This window comes from Tachysurus fulvidraco, chromosome 15 (genome assembly GCF_022655615.1).
Source record: "Tachysurus fulvidraco isolate hzauxx_2018 chromosome 15, HZAU_PFXX_2.0, whole genome shotgun sequence".
Classification (NCBI taxonomy): Eukaryota; Metazoa; Chordata; class Actinopteri; order Siluriformes; family Bagridae; genus Tachysurus; species Tachysurus fulvidraco.
This window is the reverse complement of record NC_062532.1, coordinates 15,457,710-15,481,761: the sequence shown is the minus strand read 5'-3', so window position 1 is coordinate 15,481,761 and position 24,052 is coordinate 15,457,710. Positions and strand designations below refer to the sequence as shown.

Sequence of the window (24,052 nt, the reverse complement as noted above, 5' to 3'; positions counted from 1 at the left end):
AAACATAACTGCAAAACACCAAGAAGACATGAAGAGCTTCCTAAAGAGCAACAGCTGCAAAGGTTGCTTAATGGGGTAACATTGGTATTTGTGTCATGCCAGGATTCTGTTTCTTGAAAGCACAGAAACTGTAGGAACACCTGTTTCTCTAAAACAGACACCTTCCCATCAAACACTAGTATTTTCAACTGTGTGAGGCTGATCTGGAAACCTTAATGACACAATAGTTGGGCATTAATACCAGCATTTCTCAGTGAAGATCACTATTTTTACCCTGGTTGAAATGGGCATTCATTATCATTCAATTTATATGTAAAAATTTCAATCCTATTCCCATTTCTCCACAAAATTCTTTAACCTGATTTTTTTTATAGGTTATACAATGGGCTCAATTAGTGCGGCACAAAACACAGTAAATTCATTAAAAAAAATTATATTCAATAAGTAATACAACCAAGAAATAAAATGACATTTTCTTGAATCTATATCTTGTCTCACAAGGTAATACACATTCCCTAAAAACCGGCATGAAAAGACAATGCTGTATGAATACTCTAACTCTAACCCTAAGTTCTTCTTTCCCCTGTGTCTTATCCAGGTTGGAGCTATCTGAGCTCTCTGTGTTTTGTTTGGATCCGTCTTGTTCCTGCTGACTTTGGACAAGATGAAAGCTCCCAGAAGTCTTCATTCTCCATGGATAAGTACTAACACTTGACTTTTCTCAGTTGCTTCTATTTTCATTCATTAGCAAGTCCCTTCAGTTGCCATAAATTTTCAGTTTCTTGAAATACAGCCCTGTATGCATTATTAACAGCAAAGATCAGACAGAAGAGATGGAGGCCTTCAGGTTTATAACGGCACAGCTATATCCAAATGGGTCTTTAATGTGCAAGTCTACTTGTTGTAATCCTTTGGAAAAATATGTGTACTCCTTCTCAGATATGGATGACTGCTACATTTGCTACATGTTTAGCTAAATAATTTCTTCATTCCCACAATCCTGGACTGTACATTTGGTATTGCTTGCTCTGGGTTCAAATATTGCTGTTATTAACATGTAATTTAAATGAGTTTGAAATGACAAATCTTTGAATATCACCATAAATCCAACGGTCAGTAATTCCTATTTACAGTATTTCATTCCTTTCTCACAGCTTAAACACAAGTGCTTATATAATCTCTCCTGAAACAGTAAACTGTGCATTTTACATAAAAGTGAATCAATAAAAAAGTCTAAAATTGATGGACTGTGATACCTTCACGAGTGTGGAGAACAATTTCAACTGCCTGTGAACTATTCACAGCTAAAGCACAGAATATTTTGGAGGGAATGACATTCAACTAATAAAACTGTGGCTAAAATTTGGGTGCAGGAAACTTCACAAATTTCTTATAGATTGGAAAGTCCTTATGCTTCACTGCAGGAGTGTTTTTAACTGTGTATGTATTTGCATTACGTTATTGCTTATGTCTATTATATAAAAAATATGAATATCACATATATGTTTATTTATGCAATCAACTGTACATTGGGAACACCAAGAGAAGGCTGGTGGGTTGTGTTATTAAGCACCTAGGTGTCATCATTTCTCAGTAAATCTTCTTTGCAATGCAATCTTGAATGGCAATATTTACTGTAAACATGTATGATGCTTGTGTGGGAGATTTTTTCAACCGCCTGTACATTTCTGCTCAGGGATATATAAGCAGAAGTGATTTGGGGTATTCATGTTTCCACCTTCTTACCTTTTTGTTTTGTTATGGCCCCTTGTGCCAACTTGACTTTGTAACAACTTTGTGACAACTTTGTAACAATACAGGAAGCATTTTTTTTGGTGAAAGCTTACTTAATTAGCCCAGCAAAAGCTATTCATTCTCTATGAATATTAAATAAGCATATCGAGTAAATCTGAGGGACAGCTCATATTGGACATTTGGGGGACAAAGTTAAGGAGGCCAGATTAAGATGGTTTGGACATGTTCAGAGGAGGGAGAGTGAGTATATTGGTAGGAGAATGTTGGACATGGAGCTGCCAGGCAAAGAGGAAGGCCAAAGAGGAGGTATATGGATGTAATTAATGAGAATATGAAGCTAGTGGGTGCAAGTGTTGAGGATGCAGAAGATAGGGATAGGTGGAGAGAGATGATTCGCTGTGGCGAGCCTGAAGGGAAAAGCCAAAAGAAGAAGAAGAAGAAGGACAACAACAATATCAACAGTAATCGACTTTCATTCATTTTCATTGAACTTTAATAACCACTTATCCTGGTCAGCGTCACAGTGCATCTGGAGCCTGGCATGTTTTTAGAAGGAGGGAGGAAACAAGGGAACCCTGAGGAAACCCACACAGACATAGAGAGAATATCCTCTAACACCAGAGCTCAAGATTAAATCAAGGACTGTAAGGCAGCAGCCCTACATCAATGGCGGAAATGTTTATTTATCATGATGTATTATTTATGTTGAAATAGTTGTAACAGAAGTTCAGTTTGTCTTATAATCAACGTATATCATTTTAGACAGAAAAAATAAACATTACATAGAATGGTTTCTGCTGTCTGTTTTCTATCTGCAGGTTTTATGTGGTAATGCAAAGAGCTGTTATTTGAATCCCCCCTATAGCTATGCTGGCAGCACTTCTTCAGCAGCCACTGTTTTAAAATGAAGAGCAGGAGTTTTCCTCTGAGACTAAACCTAAACGCACCTGAAGGCGATGAGGTGGCGTTTTCTCTCACGAGCGCACACGGTGTTTTCACCTCCCAGTGTTTTAATAGGAAAAAGAAAGCAGAGTCAGTTCTTGGATGGCAGAAAATCCAAGGAGTTAAAGAATGAGGGTGCAGTGCTGTGATTGGATCCTCACATAGATGCGACGTCTGCGGAAGAGAAATGAAATCCTGAAGTCGAAATTCTGTTGTTTTTTTTTTCTTACAGCGTCAGTACGCATGTGCACACAGCGGCTTGTGCGTGGCGCGCGTTGGAGCGCACGCAGTGCTTGGGGACTGTGAAGTTCAGCATCTCTCACTTTCTCAAACGTGGCTAGTCTGCTTTTTGGATTTTAATAAATCTTCTTACTTAAAACAAAACAATGAATTGCAATTTTCAAAATGATTTGGAATCAACAATTTCTAAACTGGACCTGCATTTCATAAGAATTAGAAATAACGCACTTAATTCCAATTCACATGCTGATGTGATCAGTCCCATGTTATTACTTTATTTTGTATTAAAAAGGAAATAAAAAGTTCAGAACCTACCCATACACTCTAAAAAGTTTGCCATCACCAATATTTTAATGTGACTTTTATATATAAACCTGAATGAGATGCAAACTATTTATTATAAATGCACTCATTTTCAAGGTGATCATATTTGCACCACTTGTATCAATTTAACTGAATTGTTTACAGACCTAGTTATTTTGCATATGGCGCATATAGCATGAGTAAACACATCTGCATAGAGAAAAAGTTTCAAGAGATGAAAGCGTATATATAGTGCAGGTCACAATATATATATTTGGTAAGTGTTGTAGCAAAATAAAAGTGCATTTAGCAGTAAAGTCTTGCTATTAAAGTCGTGTCATACAAATATGTCTACTGAGATCTGTGTACTGCAAATACCTGCAAATCTCTTCCATTCGTTTCTGCAGTACATCACTAACTTTAAGCTGAAAGATACGTATGACATGCCACTCTGTCCAACTGTACCAAAAATTTTTTTTTTTTTTGCTGGCTAACTCTCACCTTGCTTTAAAAGATCAAGTTTCTTCTGATGTTACGGCTAAAAAAACGTGTTTAAGACAACCCCTTAGTCCGATGAAGGAGGTCCTTTTCACCGTTAAATGGGAACATGCCCGAGTTATCTGGTGTGGCCGGTACCTCCCCAAAACTTTGGAGTATAAAAGCTTGGGCAAAAAGTTTGCTTGGGCAGTAGGGAGTTTCTGCTGGGGTCCGCACTGGAATCAGAGAAGACCGGACCCTACTTTGTATGAGTGGAGTCTAACGGGAGAAAAAAGATAACTTCCCTCACCTCAAAGAGTCTACATGTCTAATATTTAGACATGTTCAGCTTTGTGGATATCCGGCTGGCGCTGTTGCTCAGCGCAACAGTGCTTTTAGCAAGGGGGCAAGGGGAGGACGACCGTGAGTATAACTTTTTTCTTGTATTTCTTTCTTTTTCTTTTTTTCTTTTTCTTTTTTTTTCTTTTGCTGTATCTGTCTTAATGGAGGAAATAACCAGGATGGAGAGAAGGCAGATTCCCCAGAGGGAAATTGCCTCCTCTGGATTTGCAAAGATGTTCTCTTTGTTGAGTGTTTGGTGTTTTACTCATTCTTGTGGTTGTGAATTGCTCATTTTGAAAGTGATGATAGTGGAGAAAAAGTTCTAGGATTTGAGGTGCACTAGACCCCAGTGACCCCTTTTTTGCGTGCTTGCGAGCTTGAGCCTGTGGAGGCAAGTTGGTGCAGGTTTGAAGAAGCGTCCCTCCACCCACCCATGTGCTATCTACACCCTGCAGCTACAACTTCTAACATCTGCATCTTAACATTACCTTCAACTTTAGCCGGGCAGGAGAAAATGACAGAACTTGATACTTTTTCTGACACGCTTTGTGTGTGTGTGTGTGTGTGTGTGTGTGTGTGTGTGTGTGTGTGTGTGTGTGTGTGTGTGTGTGTGTGTGTGTGTGTGTGTGTGTGTGTGTGTAAATACTCCAAATTTAGAACACAGCATGCTTGGCACAGTTCAAATAAATAAATAAATAAACAATAAAATTGATAAGATATGTGATTTTAGCGAATTCCACTCCCTTGAGTTATATAAAATACCTTAAGCGTGTAGTTTTTTTCTCCTGGAAAAAGTGATGATCTCATTTTTGGATCAGTGGATGGAGTGAATGGTGTAGGATAAAGCTGAATAAACTCATGAGAGCAGAAGTATGTGGCTTTGTCTAAAACTGGAACTAAAAATGCTGGCGAGTGATTTTGAGACGAAATCTAATTCTCTTAATTATAATTTTAATCGAATTGTTAAGTTATGAGATCTTTGTCACTGTTAAGTGAGGGTTAGTCCTGTATCCCGTAATCCAACAGCGCCTCCACGTGGCTATGTTTGGAATTTAATATTTTGGCAATTGTTTCCGAAACCCCACCTTTTTCACCCCCTCCCCACTTTTTTGTGATAATGTAAAACATGTGTTGACTCTGCAGAATTTCCACAAAGGAAAAAACGCAAGTCGTTGCCAAGCTGACAGTTTTCAATTATTTTCTGATAGTCACTCAAACCCACAATACGTGGAAGTTTTCTTGCCCTTTTTTTGGGTATACTTTTACACGATGTTGCGCCACCTGGTGTCATACAGTCACACAGTTGTATACACGTATACATATTTCCAAATGCAATGGTGGCTAATAAATATTAGAAAATTCTGACATGATGGTCTAACCTTTTAGCCCAAGTCATGGACATACGTGGACAATAATAAAAATAAATAAATAAATAAATAAATAGATTTTCCCACACCACTGTGTAAACTTATATGATTCAAATGCTTGCAAATATTTTTTTCTCACAACTAATGAGATTGTGGCCTAACAATAATTATTCTTATTAGTATTATTATTTATAATTCAAATTTATAATTATTATTTTCATTATTATTATTATTTTGCACACTATATAGAGTGGATACAAACTGACATTATCTCTCATATTCTTTTTAGGCACAGGCAGCAGCTGCACGCTAGACGGTCAGGTCTACAATGATCGTGATGTGTGGAAACCAGAGCCATGCCAGATTTGCGTGTGCGACAGCGGCACTGTCATGTGTGACGAGGTGATCTGCGAGGACACAAGTGACTGCGCCAACCCAGTGATTCCCCCTGATGAGTGCTGCCCAGTTTGCCCTGATGATGGTATGCTGGCTAACTTCTGAGTTTCAAATCATACATCAGAAAACTGTAAGCTTGCAGAGAAGGGAATTTATGTATTTCATGTAAATGGACTCATGCTCATCATGACTCAACAGTCACCAAAGCCATGGCCCATTTCATTTTATATATATATACACATTTTTGGTATACAACTAACTAGAGAACATTATATGGATCTCATTGCATTTGTACTATACTGTAGTATTTTATAACTGTGCTGCATATTCTGCACAAAGCCTAATTACGAAAAGACAGAAACACTTTGCACTATTTTGAAAATGGGGTGTGGTTTCATGTTAGCCACCATTTTTTTATGGTGGGAAATTTGCTTTTGGCAAAGCACAAGTGACTTACTTTAATAGTTTATCATCGAGGGCCTTATATTGTTTGCTTCAGAGAAAAACATACTAGACTTTATCCACAAATTCATCTGGATTTCAGAAATAATTCCATTTACTAGATGAAATATTATTGCTCTTGTTATACTAGAGCTTGTGCAGTTCCATCCCTAGGCCGAACTACGCATTTATACCAGTATCTTTGGCCTCTTAGTAAATCTGGGAGGATGATACAGGATACAGAGCCACAGTCATATTATTAGTTATTAAAGGTCATGGGCTTACTGCATAAAACGATATGGATAAAACATCTGTTATTGGATTTAGAAATACATAAATTAAATCATTATTTCATTTTTATTAATTTTTTTTTCATTTACCAGATTTCCAAGAACCCAGAGTGGAGGTAATGCCTGTTTTATTATAACTATTCAAAATAATGTTAAATAACGTTTACTCATTTGTTTGTTACCCGTTATTTTTAGCCTACTTTTAAATTGCAGTCATATCATGGTGCACTGATCACATGAAATGCTGCAAAATATTTATATAAATAAGATTTATTTATTTATTCATATTGTGGTGAAAAACACAAATAGCTCATTTTATATTATTTCTTTGCTCTTTATTAGGGACCCAAGGGTGAGCCTGGTGAGAAGGGTGACAGGGTAGGATTCTTTTCATCTTACCATGACTAATGTTGTATAGCTTTATTGTTTCACTTTATATATTGTTCAGATGTATATGGGAAGAAAAAACATTTTATACAGACAGTCTGTTATTTTTCAACAATAACTGTAATGTTATATTAACTGTAATACACTGTAAATGTAGATGGTAAAATCTCCAATGCTAAATTAAAATTTTGTACATTATGTATTATTTACACTGTACAATACTACAATAATATCTGTTTATAATGTCTAGATGGATTTATTTTACTGTCAGTATTTATTCTGCATTCTTATAGCAAGTTATTTCTCACAGTTCTATTCTATTGGTTAGTTGTTATTCATACAATTCTAGATAGAAATATAGATAATAGAGAAGATGTGTTTTTGTGCAGGTATTTAACACAGATGGAATACAGATCTATGGCTTTTATCTTTGGATTTATTTGCACTAAATGAATAATGACCAGTGTTCTTAATGTAAACATGCAGCAGACCACTGACTGAATGCAATTCCTCTACACTTAGTTTGTTTCCATATGCAATAAAACAGATGTTAATACAAATACAAAAATCAATTATATTTGATAGAGAATGTAAGCATAATAAAAGGCAAGAGCTATTTCTTACCCAAAGCTTCTGTTTCTCATACCCTCTCTCATTTGCTCTTCTGCTTTCAGGGTCTTCCTGGTCCTCCCGGCAATGACGGAATTCCTGGACAGCCTGGACTTCCTGGACCTCCAGGCCCCCCTGGACCTCCTGGCCTTGGCGGAGTAAGTAGTCACCTTAAGAAGAACAGCAACACACAGACCATACAGAAAGAGAAGCAGTTTATCATGCCCTTACTTACTCCTGATCAGTCAGGTTGAAGTGTAATACAAGGTGAACCATAGATCAAAGCATGAGAAAGCCAAAAGAAATAACCAGGTTACAGTACAAATATATTTCAGCACCACTGGAACGGACAGCGCCCTGTAGGTAGATCTGACATTTGCAGTATTCCTTCATGGACGCTATGAAAAAGGGTCAAATCAATACTAAATTCTTTGTGAGATGGTTTTACTGTTTTTTTCTCGACTTATTTGCACTCTTAATATGCATCTTAATACTCATGTGCTCATCTTCCTTCGACATTGTAGTGTGAGCCATTAGGACATTAAATTGTCCAAACTGGTTTTAATACTTAAGCACAACAGTTCTATGTAATACAAAAATGGTTCTGTATAATCACTCACCTGTAACCCTGCTTCTTTTTTTACTTTCCACAGAACTTTTCTCCTCAGCTGTCTGGAGGTTATGATGAGAAGTCTGGTGGTGCTGCCATGGCCGTTCCTGGCCCAATGGTAAGATCAGACATGCATACACCAAAACAGCTTACAAAGGATTCCATATATCACAACCTTATACATTTAGTATAAACCCGGAGTCATAATTTAAATCCTAACGGTTTGACTAGCCACAACACTATAAATTATTATGTCTCCCTTTTCTAACATCTATCATCAGATTGAGCCACAACTAAATTCTCTTAAAATAGGTAAAATACTAAATTGTACTCCTATTCCACAACTACAGTTTAACTACCTTTACAGTAAATCTGAATGCACCACCTTGAACATTAGATAATCAGTTTAATAGCAATTTGACAACAATTTATTTTATTTCCTGGTATTCTATAAAACATTTTCAGTATTTATTAGTATGATTAGATTTGTAATTTGACATGACATAATATTATGCACATGCTATTTTAAACAAATGTTATATAAATTATAGATGGATGATTAAAGCATTTCACTGCTACATTTAAATTTTTTCTCTGTCTTTTAGGGACCCATGGGCCCTCGTGGTCCCCCTGGACCTCCTGGACTTTCTGTAAGCATTGATTTAATTCACAATATATACAGTCCATTAAAAAGAATCATGTTTTTTTATTGTATTTTTCTAAATGCAATGCATAAATATATTAGTGCTAGAACAGCTATCAGAAGCTGTTTAGCAGTAAATCTTTTTACTAACAGTACCTATGATTACTGTGAAGCTAGAAGTAAATGAACTGAATTTAACTTATTTTTGGACTTGTTTTAATTGATCCTCAGTCTCCCTTTAGATTAAAGATATGATGCGCATTTTAATTTGTGCTTTGTTTCTGACTATAGGGACCTCAAGGATTTACTGGCCCTCCTGGTGAGCCTGGTGAGCCTGGTGCAACTGTAAGTGTCTGAATATACATCATGCATAACCACTCAAACATAAACATAACCACATTCCCTGATAAAAAAAAAAAGATGAGAAAATAACAAATGAGCAATGGTTCAGAGGCACAAATGCTTAAGTAAATGTTTAAGTAATGTTCTTATAATTATGTCTCTTATAATTTTCTCAAGTACATACACACACATAGACACACATACACACAAAACTTGGCTAACCTGGTTGGCCCTGCTTTTCTTCTGCAGGGTGCAATGGGTCCCCGTGGTCCAGCTGGTCCTCCTGGAAAGAACGGAGAAGATGTGAGTAGCTCAGACCATCTCAAATACTAATGAATATTCACAATATTAGCTGATGTGCACATCCAGTATGCACAGTGTATCTTGAATAGTGTCAGCTAATGTGACTCAAAACATAGCAGTCTTGGTCAAATTCTTTGTCACCTCCAGTTTTTTATTCACTCCTAATGTGTTCTGTAGGGTGAGTCTGGTAAACCTGGTCGCCCTGGTGACCGTGGTCCTGCTGGCCCACAGGTTAGTACCTCTGAATTTAAATTTGGTTTTGTTAACAATGCACATAAACATTTGGCCTAATTTTGTCAGATCTCACTCAATTTTGTCTGCTTTCTTACATAGGGTGCTCGTGGATTCCCTGGAACACCCGGACTTCCTGGAATCAAAGGACACAGAGTGAGTGTTCATTGCCAGTCAACAGGCACTGTCTTGAACTTGGTGGATCTCAGCAACATCTTATCCTGAATCTTTCTTGTCATCTTCTTTATCTTAGGGTTTCAGTGGTCTAGATGGAGCTAAGGGAGATAGTGGCCCTGCTGGACCTAAGGTTTGTTCCACGTTCCTATTTCTTTATATAACTGCATTAGGCAAATCAGATTACACTATGCAGTGATTTATAATGTCATGATTTGCCCCACAGGGAGAGGCTGGTGCACCTGGAGAGAATGGAACCCCTGGCGCTATGGTGAGTGTCACCAATATCTCAAAACATCATATTCATAATCTCATTAATAATTAATAAAGGATGAATGTTCATATATTGTGGATCTGCTCCGTCCTGACCTCTGTTTATCTGATTCTTTTCTCAGGGTCCTCGTGGTCTTCCTGGTGAGAGAGGCCGTGCTGGTGCTAATGGAGCTGCTGTAAGTAACTTCACACACTGAACTAAAGACTTTGAATCTCACATCAGTGAAAATTTGCACTTCTTTAGACTAAGCCTGTGCTCCTAAATCAAAAGAATCCCTTAAATTGTATGGATTTAAAACTTGAATAAAGCATTAAATAAGAACACCTCATTTCACAAATCAGGTACTAAAGTCAGCTGGAATTGTGTATAGAAAGCATAGGTTTTGTTTGCTAAACCTCCACCTATATTATAGACTCAACTAAGGGAAATATATTAGTAGCAAATTAATTATAATGATGTTCACAGTTAAAGTGAAAATTCTCAGATATAGGACTGATAACATACAAGTAAACATTTCCCATCCGTCTTTCAAAGAAGGAAAGAGTAATTTTCAAAGGAAAGAGTAATTCTTGACATTTTCATGTCTTTTTCGACTTGTCTTTATATTAAGATTGAAATCCTTTGTATTTTTAATACACCTGTGCGTTTCCACAGGGTGCTCGTGGTAACGATGGTGCTGCTGGAGCTGCTGGTCCTCCTGTGAGTAGCCAACTTTTATTTTTAAACCACAATAAAAATTGTGTTGCATGCTAATACTTTGGTCACAGATTAAATCAAATATGAGGCCTGACATACTTTTTATCATTTGTTCTAGGGCCCAACTGGCCCTGCTGGTCCCCCCGGATTCCCTGGTGGCCCTGGATCTAAAGTAAGTGCACCTGCATAAAAATAAAGTCTGCCGAGCTAAACCTCATTAAAGTAGAGGTCATTCTGTGTCATTGTGTTAATAGGGTAAATAGGGAAAATGGGTGAAGCTTGACTTAACCAAGGACATTTGAGGTCATATAAATATGTCCTGTTGGTTTTATCTATATCACAGGCAGCATCATTTATTTCATCATTTATGTATCCCACCAAACAGCAATGGATCCTCCCCAAAAATTGGGTTCATGATTGCCATATCCTTACAGCAGGATAGTGAAACTGACCTCCTGATGTAAGATGCAGGAAATGAATCAGTTTTCGGTGTACCTTTCAGGGAGAGGTTGGTCCTCAGGGAGCTCGTGGAGGTGAGGGACCCCAAGGTGCTCGTGGTGAGCCTGGTAGCCCTGGCCCTGCTGGTGCTGCTGGACCTGCTGTGAGTGGATCTTCCTAACTTGATTTTGATGACAAATTATTCATTACAAAGCTGCAGCAGTAGGTAGATTTCACGGTGATTCCAGCATTTTGGTTTTCTTCTACTCTAGGGCAACAATGGTGCTGATGGTGCTCCTGGTGCTAAGGGTGCCCCTGTAAGTATCATGCATTTAATGATGTATAATATTTGGCAATCTGTTGTTAGATATATTTTATGGTATTTTTAACCAAAGCAAAGAAAGATTTCACTGACTCTCTGCTGCACTCTACAGGGTGCTGCTGGCATTGCTGGTGCTCCTGGCTTCCCTGGACCCCGTGGTCCTCCTGGACCTAATGGAGCTCCTGGTGCTGTTGGTCCCAAAGGTAACACTGTAAGTATATATTTATGTTGTCAATTCATCAAATCCTTTTACATATATTTATATATCTATAGCCCTTTATATACAAATATAATATTCATTTTTTCAAGATTTATTGTCAATGGTTACAATAGTAAGTAAACCAACTGGGCAGTCATTTGTTTAAAAATTAACATGCTTTTTGCCTTGTGCTACAGGGTGAGGGTGGTGCTCCTGGTGCCAAGGGAGATGCTGGTGCCAAGGGAGAGACTGTAAGTGCATCATCCCAACTGCACCATTTCACAATCCTAATTTAAATATGAGTCTTGTTTTGCCAAGCCAAAATTTGAACAGTATTTAGTTAGCATTGCATGCATTTAGGCTTCTCAGGGTGGCATAAGATAATATTCCATCGCAGTTCCCAGCTCTGATTCCATCAGTTGCATTGTCTGACTTGCATTTCTGTCTTCTATATAACTATTCAGGGTGCACCTGGAATTCAAGGTCCCCCTGGCGCTGCTGGTGAGGAGGGCAAGAGAGGAGCCCGTGGTGAGCCCGGTCCTATTGGTGCTCGTGGACCCCCTGGAGAGCGTGTATGTATCCCACCTGTCTCACCATCTGCTCTTCCATATGCTCTAATATATGTTTCCAGTTCTTTGCATTAGTTTCTCTGATACATTATTTGGAAAACAAGCTATATATTTCCCATCAATTTTTCTGCCATTTCCTTGTTTAGTTCAGATTATGTACACACATAGCAAAGACAATATAACAGAGCATAACACAAGCTTGATCAATCTCTTGTTCTCTGCATAGGGTGCTCCTGGTGGCCGTGGATTCCCTGGTGCTGATGGAGCTGCAGGCCCCAAGGTAAGATATAAAAAAATTATTTCTTGGTAACTTTTAGCTGGACAATTCAGACAATTATTGACAGTGTATTCTTCTGTGAAATGGAACTCATCAATCACATTATTGATTATTATAGGGTGGCCCTGGAGAGCGCGGAGGCCCTGGAGTTGTTGGACCTAAGGGTGCCAGTGGTGAGCCTGGCCGCAACGGTGAGCCTGGTATGCCTGGATCAAAGGTAGGAAACAGTTTCTTGATTTTTTTTCTTATATCTAAGAAATCGAAAGATTAGAATGGATACTACCATGGTGATTTTAGCAGATAATTTCGATATACTGTAGATGCTGGAAAAATTCATTGTTTTCTCCAGGAAGCTGTCCTATATAGTAACAACCATTTTGCCTAGCAAATTTTGTTGCTAACGCAGGTGCTATAAAAAGGAACAAAGCAAATGCTTGATAATTGACACGTGCAACTGCAGCTATTTTAAAAAGTGTCCATTCTATTCATTCGAATTAATCTCAAGTTAAATTCCCTTAAATTCAAAAACAAAATGTATTTCTTTATCTCTTCCTGACCTTTAAATCTACATTCTAGGGTATGACTGGTAGCCCTGGCAGCCCTGGACCTGACGGAAAGATGGGACCTACTGTAAGTAACTTAAATACTACTCCATTTTTCAATAAACAGCAGCCATCACTGACAGCAAATATCCATCAATCAATTTTATCTACACTACCCACAATTTAGTATTAATAACTTATACATCCTTAACAGTACTAATGGTAATATTCTACTGAAATAGCAAAATCATTAATGATTTAATGATTTTGCTGTACTTGAGTAATAGTTCATGTTTTACATTCAACTTTATAGATGACATAGTAAGCATAGTCTGTTAAATTCTAGTGCTAGAAGCCAAATACACGTTTACATTTCAAATGCATATACACATATTATATCTCATATATATCTATTCTATTTTTGGCAGGGTCCAGCTGGACAAGATGGACGCCCTGGACCCCCAGGCCCTGTTGGAGGCAGAGGTCAGCCTGGTGTGATGGGATTCCCTGGACCTAAGGGTTCTGCTGTATGTACTTCAACCTTTCATCCTATCACCTTAACTGGGTTTAATATTATAGCTCAAACAATTTGGTAACTTTTTTTAACTTCTGCAGGGTGAGGCTGGCAAGCCCGGTGAGAGAGGTGTGATGGGTGCTATCGGTGCCCCTGTAAGTGTCAATGTCTGTTCTTTGCAACATAATAACATTTTAAGAAAAAGAAAAGCCATTCGGTTTTCTCACTCTTATCTTAAAAGAAAAATCTTATCTTATGTGGTCATGTATGTATATCTAGGGTGCTTCCGGTAAGGATGGTGATGTTGGTGCCCCTGGTGCCCCTGGCCCTGCTGTGAGTATCTATTCATAAATCCCAATATATCTCAACTAGCACCTGGTCTTAAATCCTCTGGTCTAGTTCAATTTCAAAAACAATTTTGTAAAAAAAATGTTTTTGGTTTTTTTGTCTGTAGGGACCTGCTGGTGAGAGAGGCGAGCAGGGACCTAGTGGTTCACCTGGATTCCAGGTAAGTGCCTACTTCCATTTACAGAACACATAGTCTCCCAAAGTATAGTGATTCTTACAGTATCATTACTTTGATTTTTTTTTTCCTTTAACAGGGTCTGCCTGGACCTCAGGGTGCTACTGGTGAGCCTGGAAAGCCCGGTGAGCAGGTAAGACGTTCATTTATATTTACAGCTTTTGCCAGCATTGTCCAGAGTGTCTTAGAAATGTGTTTTTTAGTCTCCACTAGAAAACATATCCTCATGCAAACAGGTCAGGATCATAAAATACCATTAAGCTAAAGCCTTTTTAGACTAGAAAAAAGTTAAGACAGTGGATTATTATAGCAATTAATGACTATTTGTTGAGAGTTTATACACTGACCTAAATCTTGCCAAAAATCCAAAATTACTGCTTCTTTTAAATTCCTAGTAAACATATTCAGCCTGCATATTGTATCAACAGTAGATTCTGAATTATTTTGTTTCTCAAGCTTATAATGAGTTATCCATAATTGCAACCAGCACTGTAGAATTGGAAATAAATAGTAAGTCAAAAACTTAAAAATTGATTGCCTTTTTGTTACAGGGATTGCCTGGTGAAGCTGGTGCCCCTGGAGTTTCTGGTGCTAGAGTAAGTACCCAGTACTGTAGAAGATATTAACTAATACACAGACCAGACCTATTGACACTCAAAACTTCAGTCCTTGAAATGATTCACATTCTCACACTCTTTTTTCTGCTCAGGGTGATAGAGGATTCCCCGGTGAGCGTGGAGCCCCTGGTATTGCTGGTCCTGCTGGCCCACGTGGTTCTCCTGGTTCAGCTGGTAACGATGGTGCCAAGGTGAGAGCTAAGTATCCAAATTGATTGTCACGTCAAAGAAATGCAATCTCTGGTTAAATGTTTAATACAGCAATGAGCTGATACAGAGCAGGTTTGTTTAAGCTAATTACTAGTGTTGACCATTTTCTTTCTGTATATCTCTTTCTTTAGGGAGAGCCTGGTGCACCTGGTGCTCCTGGTGCTCAGGGTGCTCCTGGTCTTCAGGGTATGCCTGGTGACCGTGGTGCTGCTGGTCTGCCAGGCCTTAAGGGAGACAGAGTAAGTACCACCATGTTTCATAGAGATTTTAGCTTTGACTGGATTAAATGTAAATGTATTATAATAAATGTATTACAATCAATTTGTTACCGTCCTTATTATTTTCAGTGTGTAAAAAAATCACACTGATTATTACACAAAATTAGTAAACTAGTTTAATCGTACTATAAAAGCTACATAAAAGCTTGACTATATCAAGCCATGTTTACTACAAAATTATATATACGAGTATCTAAGATAAGATTTGGTTGCAAACAATAAATCTTTATGGAGTCTAAGAGGAAATAAAGAAAACCAAACCTTTAACACAAAATTTTAATTCCAAACCTGTCAAAAATGAGCCTGAAGCTGAAAACTGAAACAAAATACAGTATATGGTAGTAAAGAAATTAGAGTTGAGATCCCCAAGAAGGTGAGCATATCACATCTGATAGTATTAAATCAGACATGTCATGAAGGTATTGGCAAAACATGGCCAAGCCATCTAGCAGTGTTAAAACAGGCATGGGGGCATACTATTCAACAATTGCACTGTTGGAAACATTCTACACAGTAAAACTGATAATGATGTGAGACTGTATAAAATGTGAGTCTGGTTTTTAAACTTTTTTGTCTATACATAATCAATTACAATTACATATTGCAACAGGCAAAATGTCACATTGCCTTTCTACACAGGGTGACCAAGGTGCCAAGGGTACTGATGGTGCCCCTGGTAAGGATGGCATTCGTGGTTTGACTGGACCCATTGGACCTCCTGGACCTGCTGGCGCTCAGGGTGACAAGGTAAGTCCCTTCATTGTCTCTCTTCTGCTATCCATTATTACTCACCACCAAATATTCTGACATATTTGAGGCTAACAGAATTTTGTCTACCTTTACCAAGGGAGAGCCTGGTGCTGCTGGTCCTCTTGGACCTACTGGTGCCCGTGGACCCCCTGTGAGTAATTCTTTCTTTTTTTGGATAACATATGCAATATCAGTTCCTTTCAAAAATATACAAATCTTTTTGTAATAATTTGGTTATTTTAATTATGCTATTTTACATCATGAACATGTTTATGGCTAGTGTTTACTGCTAGTGTTTGCCTATTACTTTAGTTCCCATTAGTGACTAGTGTCCACTTCTAGGGAGAGCGTGGTGAGACTGGTGCTCCTGGACCTGCCGGATTTGCTGGACCACCTGTGAGTATATGTAAATTTCAAATCAATCAGACTAATTTATTATTTACATAGATGCCTGGACATATACCTTACCATTGGCCCAGTTATACCTAATAAATCCATTTTAGATTAATCATGTTGAGCTCTAAGACTCAAATCATTTATTTATATATGTGCTACTTTTGAACTGGTTGCATTTAAGATGTTTATGTTTCTCATGTAGGGTACTGATGGTCAGGCTGGTGCTAAGGGAGAGTCTGGAGACACTGGTGCCAAGGGAGATGCTGGTGCTCCTGGACCTGCTGGAGCTACAGGTGCACCCGGACCTCAGGTACAAGCAACATTCAAAGCGCAACATTATCATGTTTTATAGCCTTATAAAGCTTTTTTATATAAAAATGTAAAGTTTTCACCCTGTATGTAATACAGCAAACACAAAATTGCTCCCTTACAGGGTCCAGTTGGTTCTACTGGTGCTAAAGGTGCCCGTGGTCCTGCTGGTCCTCCTGTAAGTATCACTTTCTTAATTGATACTAAGGCTTCAGTATTTACTTAATTATTGTTTAAAGATCAGAATTTTTGATTATCCAAATTAATCTCTGTTTATTTTGATAAGGGAGCTACTGGTTTCCCTGGTGCTGCTGGAAGACTTGGACCTCCCGGCCCTGCTGTAAGTTCTTTAGTATAGCTACTGTATAAAGCAAAATACTCTATTCATCTCTCCAATGTAGCATCTGTGCAATATATTGACTACACATTCAACTGCCATTTCCTTTCCAGGGTAATGCTGGACCACCTGGACCTCCTGGAGCCCCCGGAAAGGAAGGTGCAAAGGGTCTTCGTGGTGAGACTGGACCTTCTGGTCGCACTGGTGAGGTTGGTGCCCCTGGTGCTCCTGGTGCACCTGGTGAGAAAGGACCTCCCGGAGCTGAGGGTCCCGCTGTAAGTCTCTCTTTCTGTCTCTAAAATACCCTTAGTCTTACAAGATAAATTAGGGACTGTTTTATGTCTAGTGCAGTATTTTTGGTATTTATGTTGTATGTATGTTGTTTAAAAAATAAATTATCATTAACTAAGCACAGACATTATCAGGTATCAGATTCTCTTCAGCATTGTTTTTACTTAACAGGGCTCTGCTGGTATTCCTGGACCTCAAGGTCTTGCTGGGCAGCGTGGTATTGTTGGTTTCCCTGGACAGAAAGGAGAGCGTGGTTTCAATGGTCTCCCAGGACCATCAGTGAGTATTCCGATTGTACTCTTAAAACATATATTTCCAATCATTGTCAAGGGATCCAAAGTTAAGATATGAGATAACATCACATTTGTCTGGCTGAGCACACACAGAAAAATCGGTTTACCCTACCTTATTGTCTATACTAAAAATCCATCATTGTTAGGTTCATCAGAGTACTCAGTATGTTGTGGAATTGTAAAGACATTGATACAACACTTGCTCTTGTCTGGTTCTAGGGAGAGCCTGGTAAGCAGGGACCTGGTGGCCCCTCTGGTGAGCGTGGACCCCCTGGACCCATGGGACCCCCAGGATTGGCTGGACCTCCAGGCGAGCCTGGTCGTGAGGTGGGCATCCCTAATTCATTCAGGAATATTATGAATGGGCTAACACCATTTGACTTTAGTTAGGAATGTGTGTTGATGTTTATTTAGATCTATGGACTGTGCAAAAATAACTGTCCAATATTTCATTATTAGGGAACTCCTGGTAACGAGGGTTCTCCTGGTCGTGATGGCGCTGCTGGTCCCAAGGTGAAGTGCACTATCATTTATTACCATAACTGTAATCCAGTCCTGTTACCACAAAATGATAAGAACATAGATTTTTCCAGACTGTCATTTGCCTTTGTTGCGCAACTTTATCTTTAATAGGGTGACCGTGGTGAGAGTGGTGCTGCTGGTGCTCCTGGTGCTCCCGGACCCCCTGGAGCTCCTGGACCTATTGGCCCTGCTGGAAAGACTGGTGATCGTGGAGAGTCTGTAAGTGTTTTTAACAACTAATATTAATTAAAGATACATAGTGTGTCACTTGAATCAGTACATAGTGAATCAGTGTCTGAGTTCACTCAGCATCATTTGTCAATTTACTCCATTAGGGTCCTGCTGGTCCCGCTGGTGCTGCTGGTCCTTCTGGCCCCCGTGGCCCATCTGTAAGTTTGTATTTTAGCCATTCTGTTGTTCACACACAGATATCTGAATAACTATGTCCCAGTAGCATAGTTCATAATACTCCAAGGCTTATATATCTCTTTGTGCAGGGACCCGCTGGAGCTCGTGGAGACAAAGGTGAGACTGGAGAGGCTGGAGAAAGAGGCATGAAGGGACACAGAGGATTCACTGGAATGCAAGGACCACCTGGACCTCCCGTAAGTGATGGCCCATTTGCATGATCCAGTACTTTTAATAAATATACCTTCAACGGTGCATAATCATCAAAAATGTGAAAATTCACTGGCTCTGCACAGAATCTGTGTTTTATTTTGGTTTAATTAATGGTTTATTTTTTTACTATAGGGACCACCTGGAGAGTCTGGACCAGCTGGATCTTCTGGCCCTGCTGGACCTAGAGTGAGTTTTTTTTTTTATTTTACTTTGCATATGTAGTAGACTGACATTTAATTATACAGATTTGTCCTCATTTTATGACTTCATATAATAATAGGGCCCTGTTGGAGCTTCTGGTACTTCTGGTAAGGATGGCATGAGTGGACTTCCTGGACCCATTGGACCTCCTGGACCCCGTGGTCGCAATGGTGAAATTGGACCAGCTGTGAGCAGCCATTTCTTTTTAACTTTATTTAACTTTAACTTTACGTTTTCAGCCAGCATAGAAGATAGCAATTTTGCAACATTCTTTCCACCATCTTTTGATTTAGGGACCTCCTGGACCTCCCGGACCCCCTGGACCTCCTGGACCATCCGGTGGTGGATTCGACATTGGCTTCATTGCTGCACCCCAGGAGAAAGCCCCTGATCCTTTCCGTCACTACCGCGCTGATGATGCCAATGTGATGCGTGACCGTGACATGGAGGTTGACACCACCCTCAAGTCCCTGAGCCAGCAGATCGAGAACATCCGCAGCCCTGATGGCACCAAGAAGAACCCTGCTCGCACCTGCCGTGACCTGAAGATGTGCCACCCCGACTGGAAGAGCGGTATGCACAGCTTAGCGTTTCTTTTCCAAATAGTAAAAGTCAAATAGTGAGAGAAATTGCCATCATTTTTTTTTCCCATCTAATATTGGGTCTGTAGAAAGACTTTCACAGACTTGGTATAATGAAAACAGGCCACAGTGGAATTCAATCAGAAAAACTTTATGTGTAATGAAACTCATACTTCTGCTGTTCTTATTTTATTTAAGTTGGCATGTCATTTTGTAACCTCTATTCTATAAAATAGGTGAGTACTGGATTGACCCTGACCAGGGCTGCAACCAGGATGCCATCAAGGTTTACTGCAACATGGAGACTGGTGAGACCTGTGTCTACCCATCAGAGGCAGACATTCCCAAGAAGGGCTGGTACACAAGCAAGAACATCAAGGAGAAGAAACATGTCTGGTTTGGAGAGGCTATGACTGATGGCTTCCAGGTGAGGATTCTCTTAATGTGTGCATTATTTTTTAAAAGTCTTATACATAGTAATATACAGCAAGTTCTCTGACTTATTTTATCTCTCTTCTTTCCCCTTCAGTTTGAGTATGGCAGTGAGGGCTCCAACCCTGAGGATGTTAACATCCAACTTACCTTCCTGCGCCTTATGTCCACGGAGGCCTCCCAGAACATTACATATCACTGCAAGAACAGCATTGCCTACATGGACCAGGCCACAGGCAACCTTAAGAAGGCTCTGCTGCTGCAGGGCTCCAATGAGATTGAGATCAGAGCAGAAGGCAACAGCCGCTTCACATACAGCGTCACTGAAGATGGCTGCACGGTAAGTCTATATCCATTGCATGACCACATTGTTATTTATAACGTGTTCCTGTATATGTCTGGGCTGCATTCACACAAATATTAGATTTAAAAATAAAACCCTAGATTGACAATCCACTTGGAGTACACACAATTAGTATATCATTATACTACTTTTAAAAATGCATTAATGAGTTTGTATATACGACCCAGATTAAGTCTAGTCTTTATTAAGCCAGACTGAAATGAAAAAGTAAAAAAATAATAATTATTATTATTGTTTTCATGGTCCATCACATCACAATGCTTATACATTTCTGTTCATGTCCTACAGTCGCACACTGGTGCATGGGGCAAGACAGTCATCGACTACAAAACAACGAAAACATCTCGGCTGCCCATTATTGACATCGCTCCTATGGACGTTGGTGCACCTGATCAGGAATTTGGCATTGAAGTTGGCCCAGTCTGCTTCTTGTAAAAAAGAAATCTGGACTTGAAATTGTTTGTGTTGTGTGTGTGTTTTTTCTAGCAGTCATCTCTCTAAAAATCTTTTCTATGCATTAAAAAAACCCTAGACTTCGATTTGGCTGTCCGAATGGTCCACTTGCTTAGAACTACGCTTCAGAAGACAGTGGTTATGTGTTATCAAGCTTTTTTTCGGGACCACTATTTTACCACCACCAACACCAAGGACACTTTAGAAGACCGATTTGTTTCACTGGCCACAAGAAAATAATATATACTTGTAAAGTGTAAAATCCCCCTGGAAAAAGGAAAAAACATACAGGTGACTTTTTTTTACCACTGCAGAAGGACAATGAAAAAGAGAAAACAAATGCTTTGTACCATGTTCAGGTGTTAAATAAATCTGTAAAATGACATTTAAGTGTCTTTGTGTTCTACCCATCAGAATAAGTGATCAACAGGTACAACCATCATTGTTCACAGACAGAAAAGATTTAATATGAGACAGGGGTTCAACTTCGTTTTGATATCTTATGTCTACCTCAGAAAAGAAACCTATATTATTACCCAGTGTTGACTAACACCAGGTTAGGATTTTACACAAAAGTATGCTTAACAAAAGAAAGAAACAGCTGAAAAAGGTGCTATTTCATGAGGTCCTGTTAGTATGGTGTGTTAGAGCAGTTTCTAAAGTAATGTATTATTTCACTCTTGCTCACAGGACCTTTGGTGCTAAAAATCACATTCTCTTGTTGTCCAGTTATAACACATGCATCTCTTGCTAAAGGACTTTGCTTCGAATTCTGTAACAGAGCCTTTGTTAGGGAAATATAATTAAGCTTTTGATGCACATAGTCTTTTCAAGTGTAGAAATAAGCAGGTGGAGTCTTATTTTTCCCCAACACCTTTTGACACTTTTTGGTTGTTGTCTTGATTTCTTTACAATACAGCCCCATGTTTACTTTCAGTGCTTCCATTCTACCACTTTTTTTGTCAGGATTTGTTGTTTTTTAGTTTTTGTTTTGTTTTGTTTTTATCTAGGGCTTTTCAAAGATGGCAAGAGATATAGGGATCCCCAAAACCAGTGAGAGAAGCATACACACAATAGGGGGTTAAAACAAGATGATCTGTACCTATTTTGTATATGTATAATAATTTGAGATGTTTTTAATTATTTTGAGTGCTGAAATAAAGCATGTTAAGTGGTCGATCTAATGTTTGTCAGAAGTGGTCTTGACTAATCCCCAAGTGCCCAAATGGACTTTAATGAAGCACAGCTTGCACCTGTTACAGTTCTTTTGACTGGAAGGAAGATTAAAGAAAAATAACAGAAACAGAATTGTCTTACAATTGTACCTTTTTTAAAACTCTTAAATCGTGTGGTTCTAATCAAACAGATGCCCAATCAGTCACTGAATTTTGACCAGTTAAGTAGTAGTAGTAAGCAGTTCAGTTGTAATGACTAGTATAGTCTCATGTTCCTCTGTAGAGGTTCGCCGCATTACCTGCTTTGAGTCTGGGCTGCTTCTTCTTCTTCTTCTGTTTTGAAAAAAACTGATATAATCCAAATAAATGGGATCAACTGATTCTCCGTTGTCAATCCCATGTGTTGAATCTTTGATATAAATCCATGGAGACAGTTCTTCAAGCTCAAATTATATCCCCACAAAAGAAATAACCACGTCCTACCAGCGGAGATAACCGTTATAATCCACCTCGGCTTCCACGTATACCTGCAGCTCATAGTCCTGGTACTGAAGTGATCTGTGCACCAATGTGTACTGAGGAAATCTTCATGGTGAAGGAAGCTTGTGTCCTGCTTGATACAAGGAAGCCATTGTATGTCTAGGTATGTGCAGGATTCCGTAGTGGGGGTTCTAGTTGAAATGTGAGCCGTTCTCCTGCTTTGATTTTAGTTTGTATGCTGTAGATTTGCACCATAATATTTCATTTACATTGCCATGAATATATTCAACATCTAGGACATTATTCCAGCCAATATACAGCTGTGCTAATCTCCACACGACATCCATTTTGTTAGGGCAATATGGTATGTGTTTAAGCACAATGTGCTTCTACTCTTATGGCCTCTTCACTGATGCTTCCAATGGCTCTTTATTTCCAATCTAAATGCAATACATGTAAATAAGGCACCACACGAAGGATTTTACACTCTACATAGTTCTCTAATTGTGTGTTATGGAAGGTGTTTGTAATTTATCCTCGGAAAATCCTCGCTTTTTAAAAAATCTTCAAAAATAAAAAAAAAAAACGGGTTAGATTGTTGTTAATAAATTCAAATTAAATGTCTTTTCATTTTGTATAATCACCATTCCAACTTTACCTCAGATTTTCCCAACTTCCCAACATTAGGAGCAAAATCAATTAGTTTCTATGGAGCAATGAATTAATTGAAAAAGTATTACTAGGAAATAAGTAGGAAAAGTGAAATATAAGCATAGTTAATTAAAATACTGTATCTACTTGTGAACTTAAATTATAACATTGTCTGTTTAAAGATTTTCTTAAAATAAAACAGAACAAAAAAATAAACAGCTGGGACATTTGCCAAGTGCCTTGTTAACAGATTCAAATATCTGGCGAAATGAATATTTTCATTCATGAATATACACTGTGTGTATCATGTATCACAGTTTCATGATCTGGTCAGAATCAACTTTTTGTGTAGCCGCAACCACAGCCTCCCAGACACTGTTCAGAGAGGTGTACTTTTTATCTTCACTGTAAATGTGCTTAAGAAGGGCCCAAATGTTTTCAATAGGCTTTAAGTCAGGTGAAGAAGGGGCAATGTCATTAGTTTTTCATCTTTAAGGCCTTTACTGGCCAGCCACGCAGTGGAGTACTTTGATGCCTGTAAGCGTTGTCTTGCATAAACTTCTTGATGCAGACTTTTTCCTGTACTACTGCTTGAAGAAAGTGTCTTCTAAAAATTGGCAGTAGGTCTGAGAGTTGATTTTGAGTCCATTTTCAACCTGAAACTCCATTTTTAACCCTAACCCTAACCCCAAATAGCTCATCTTTATTAATACCTGCCCATACCAGTACCCCACCTCCACCTTGCTGCCGTCTGAGTCGAAGTGAAGCTCTGTGTCCGTTAGTGATCCAACCATGGGCCCATCCATCTGGTCCGTCAAGAGTCACTCTCATCTGATCAGTCCACAAAATCTGTCTTCAGATATTTCTTGGCCCATTCTCGACGTT

At 38.8% G+C, this 24,052-nt stretch overlaps 1 protein-coding gene across 1 annotated transcript; it reads left to right on the top strand.

The window, feature by feature from the left end:
• Positions 1-3,913: 3,913 nt before the first annotated feature.
• On the top strand, positions 3,914-21,246 carry col1a1a (collagen, type I, alpha 1a). Its single transcript, XM_027139080.2, has 51 exons — positions 3,914-4,140; positions 5,716-5,907; positions 6,647-6,669; positions 6,896-6,931; positions 7,615-7,707; positions 8,203-8,277; positions 8,765-8,809; positions 9,094-9,147; positions 9,394-9,447; positions 9,625-9,678; positions 9,781-9,834; positions 9,932-9,985; positions 10,079-10,123; positions 10,248-10,301; positions 10,781-10,825; positions 10,941-10,994; positions 11,325-11,423; positions 11,533-11,577; positions 11,695-11,793; positions 11,979-12,032; positions 12,246-12,353; positions 12,577-12,630; positions 12,746-12,844; positions 13,204-13,257; positions 13,598-13,696; positions 13,785-13,838; positions 13,963-14,016; positions 14,138-14,191; positions 14,286-14,339; positions 14,758-14,802; positions 14,916-15,014; positions 15,165-15,272; positions 15,951-16,058; positions 16,159-16,212; positions 16,404-16,457; positions 16,660-16,767; positions 16,891-16,944; positions 17,053-17,106; positions 17,217-17,378; positions 17,566-17,673; positions 17,907-18,014; positions 18,147-18,200; positions 18,321-18,428; positions 18,545-18,598; positions 18,707-18,814; positions 18,963-19,016; positions 19,111-19,218; positions 19,325-19,604; positions 19,849-20,039; positions 20,142-20,384; positions 20,697-21,246. Exons 1-51 carry the CDS (start codon positions 4,059-4,061, stop codon positions 20,841-20,843), a joined length of 4,350 nt encoding a protein of 1,449 aa, XP_026994881.2. The 5' UTR covers positions 3,914-4,058; the 3' UTR covers positions 20,844-21,246.
• Positions 21,247-24,052: the final 2,806 nt, after the last annotated feature.

Coding starts and splice junctions, on each gene's coding strand:
- col1a1a (XM_027139080.2), top strand. CDS start 4,059: ATGTTCAGCTTTGTGGATATCCGGCTGGCGCTGTTGCTCAGCGCAACA. Junction 4,141..5,715: donor GGGGCAAGGGGAGGACGACC/GTGAGTATAACT, acceptor TATTCTTTTTAG/GCACAGGCAGCAGCTGCACG. Junction 16,768..16,890: donor CAGGTGCACCCGGACCTCAG/GTACAAGCAACA, acceptor GCTCCCTTACAG/GGTCCAGTTGGTTCTACTGG.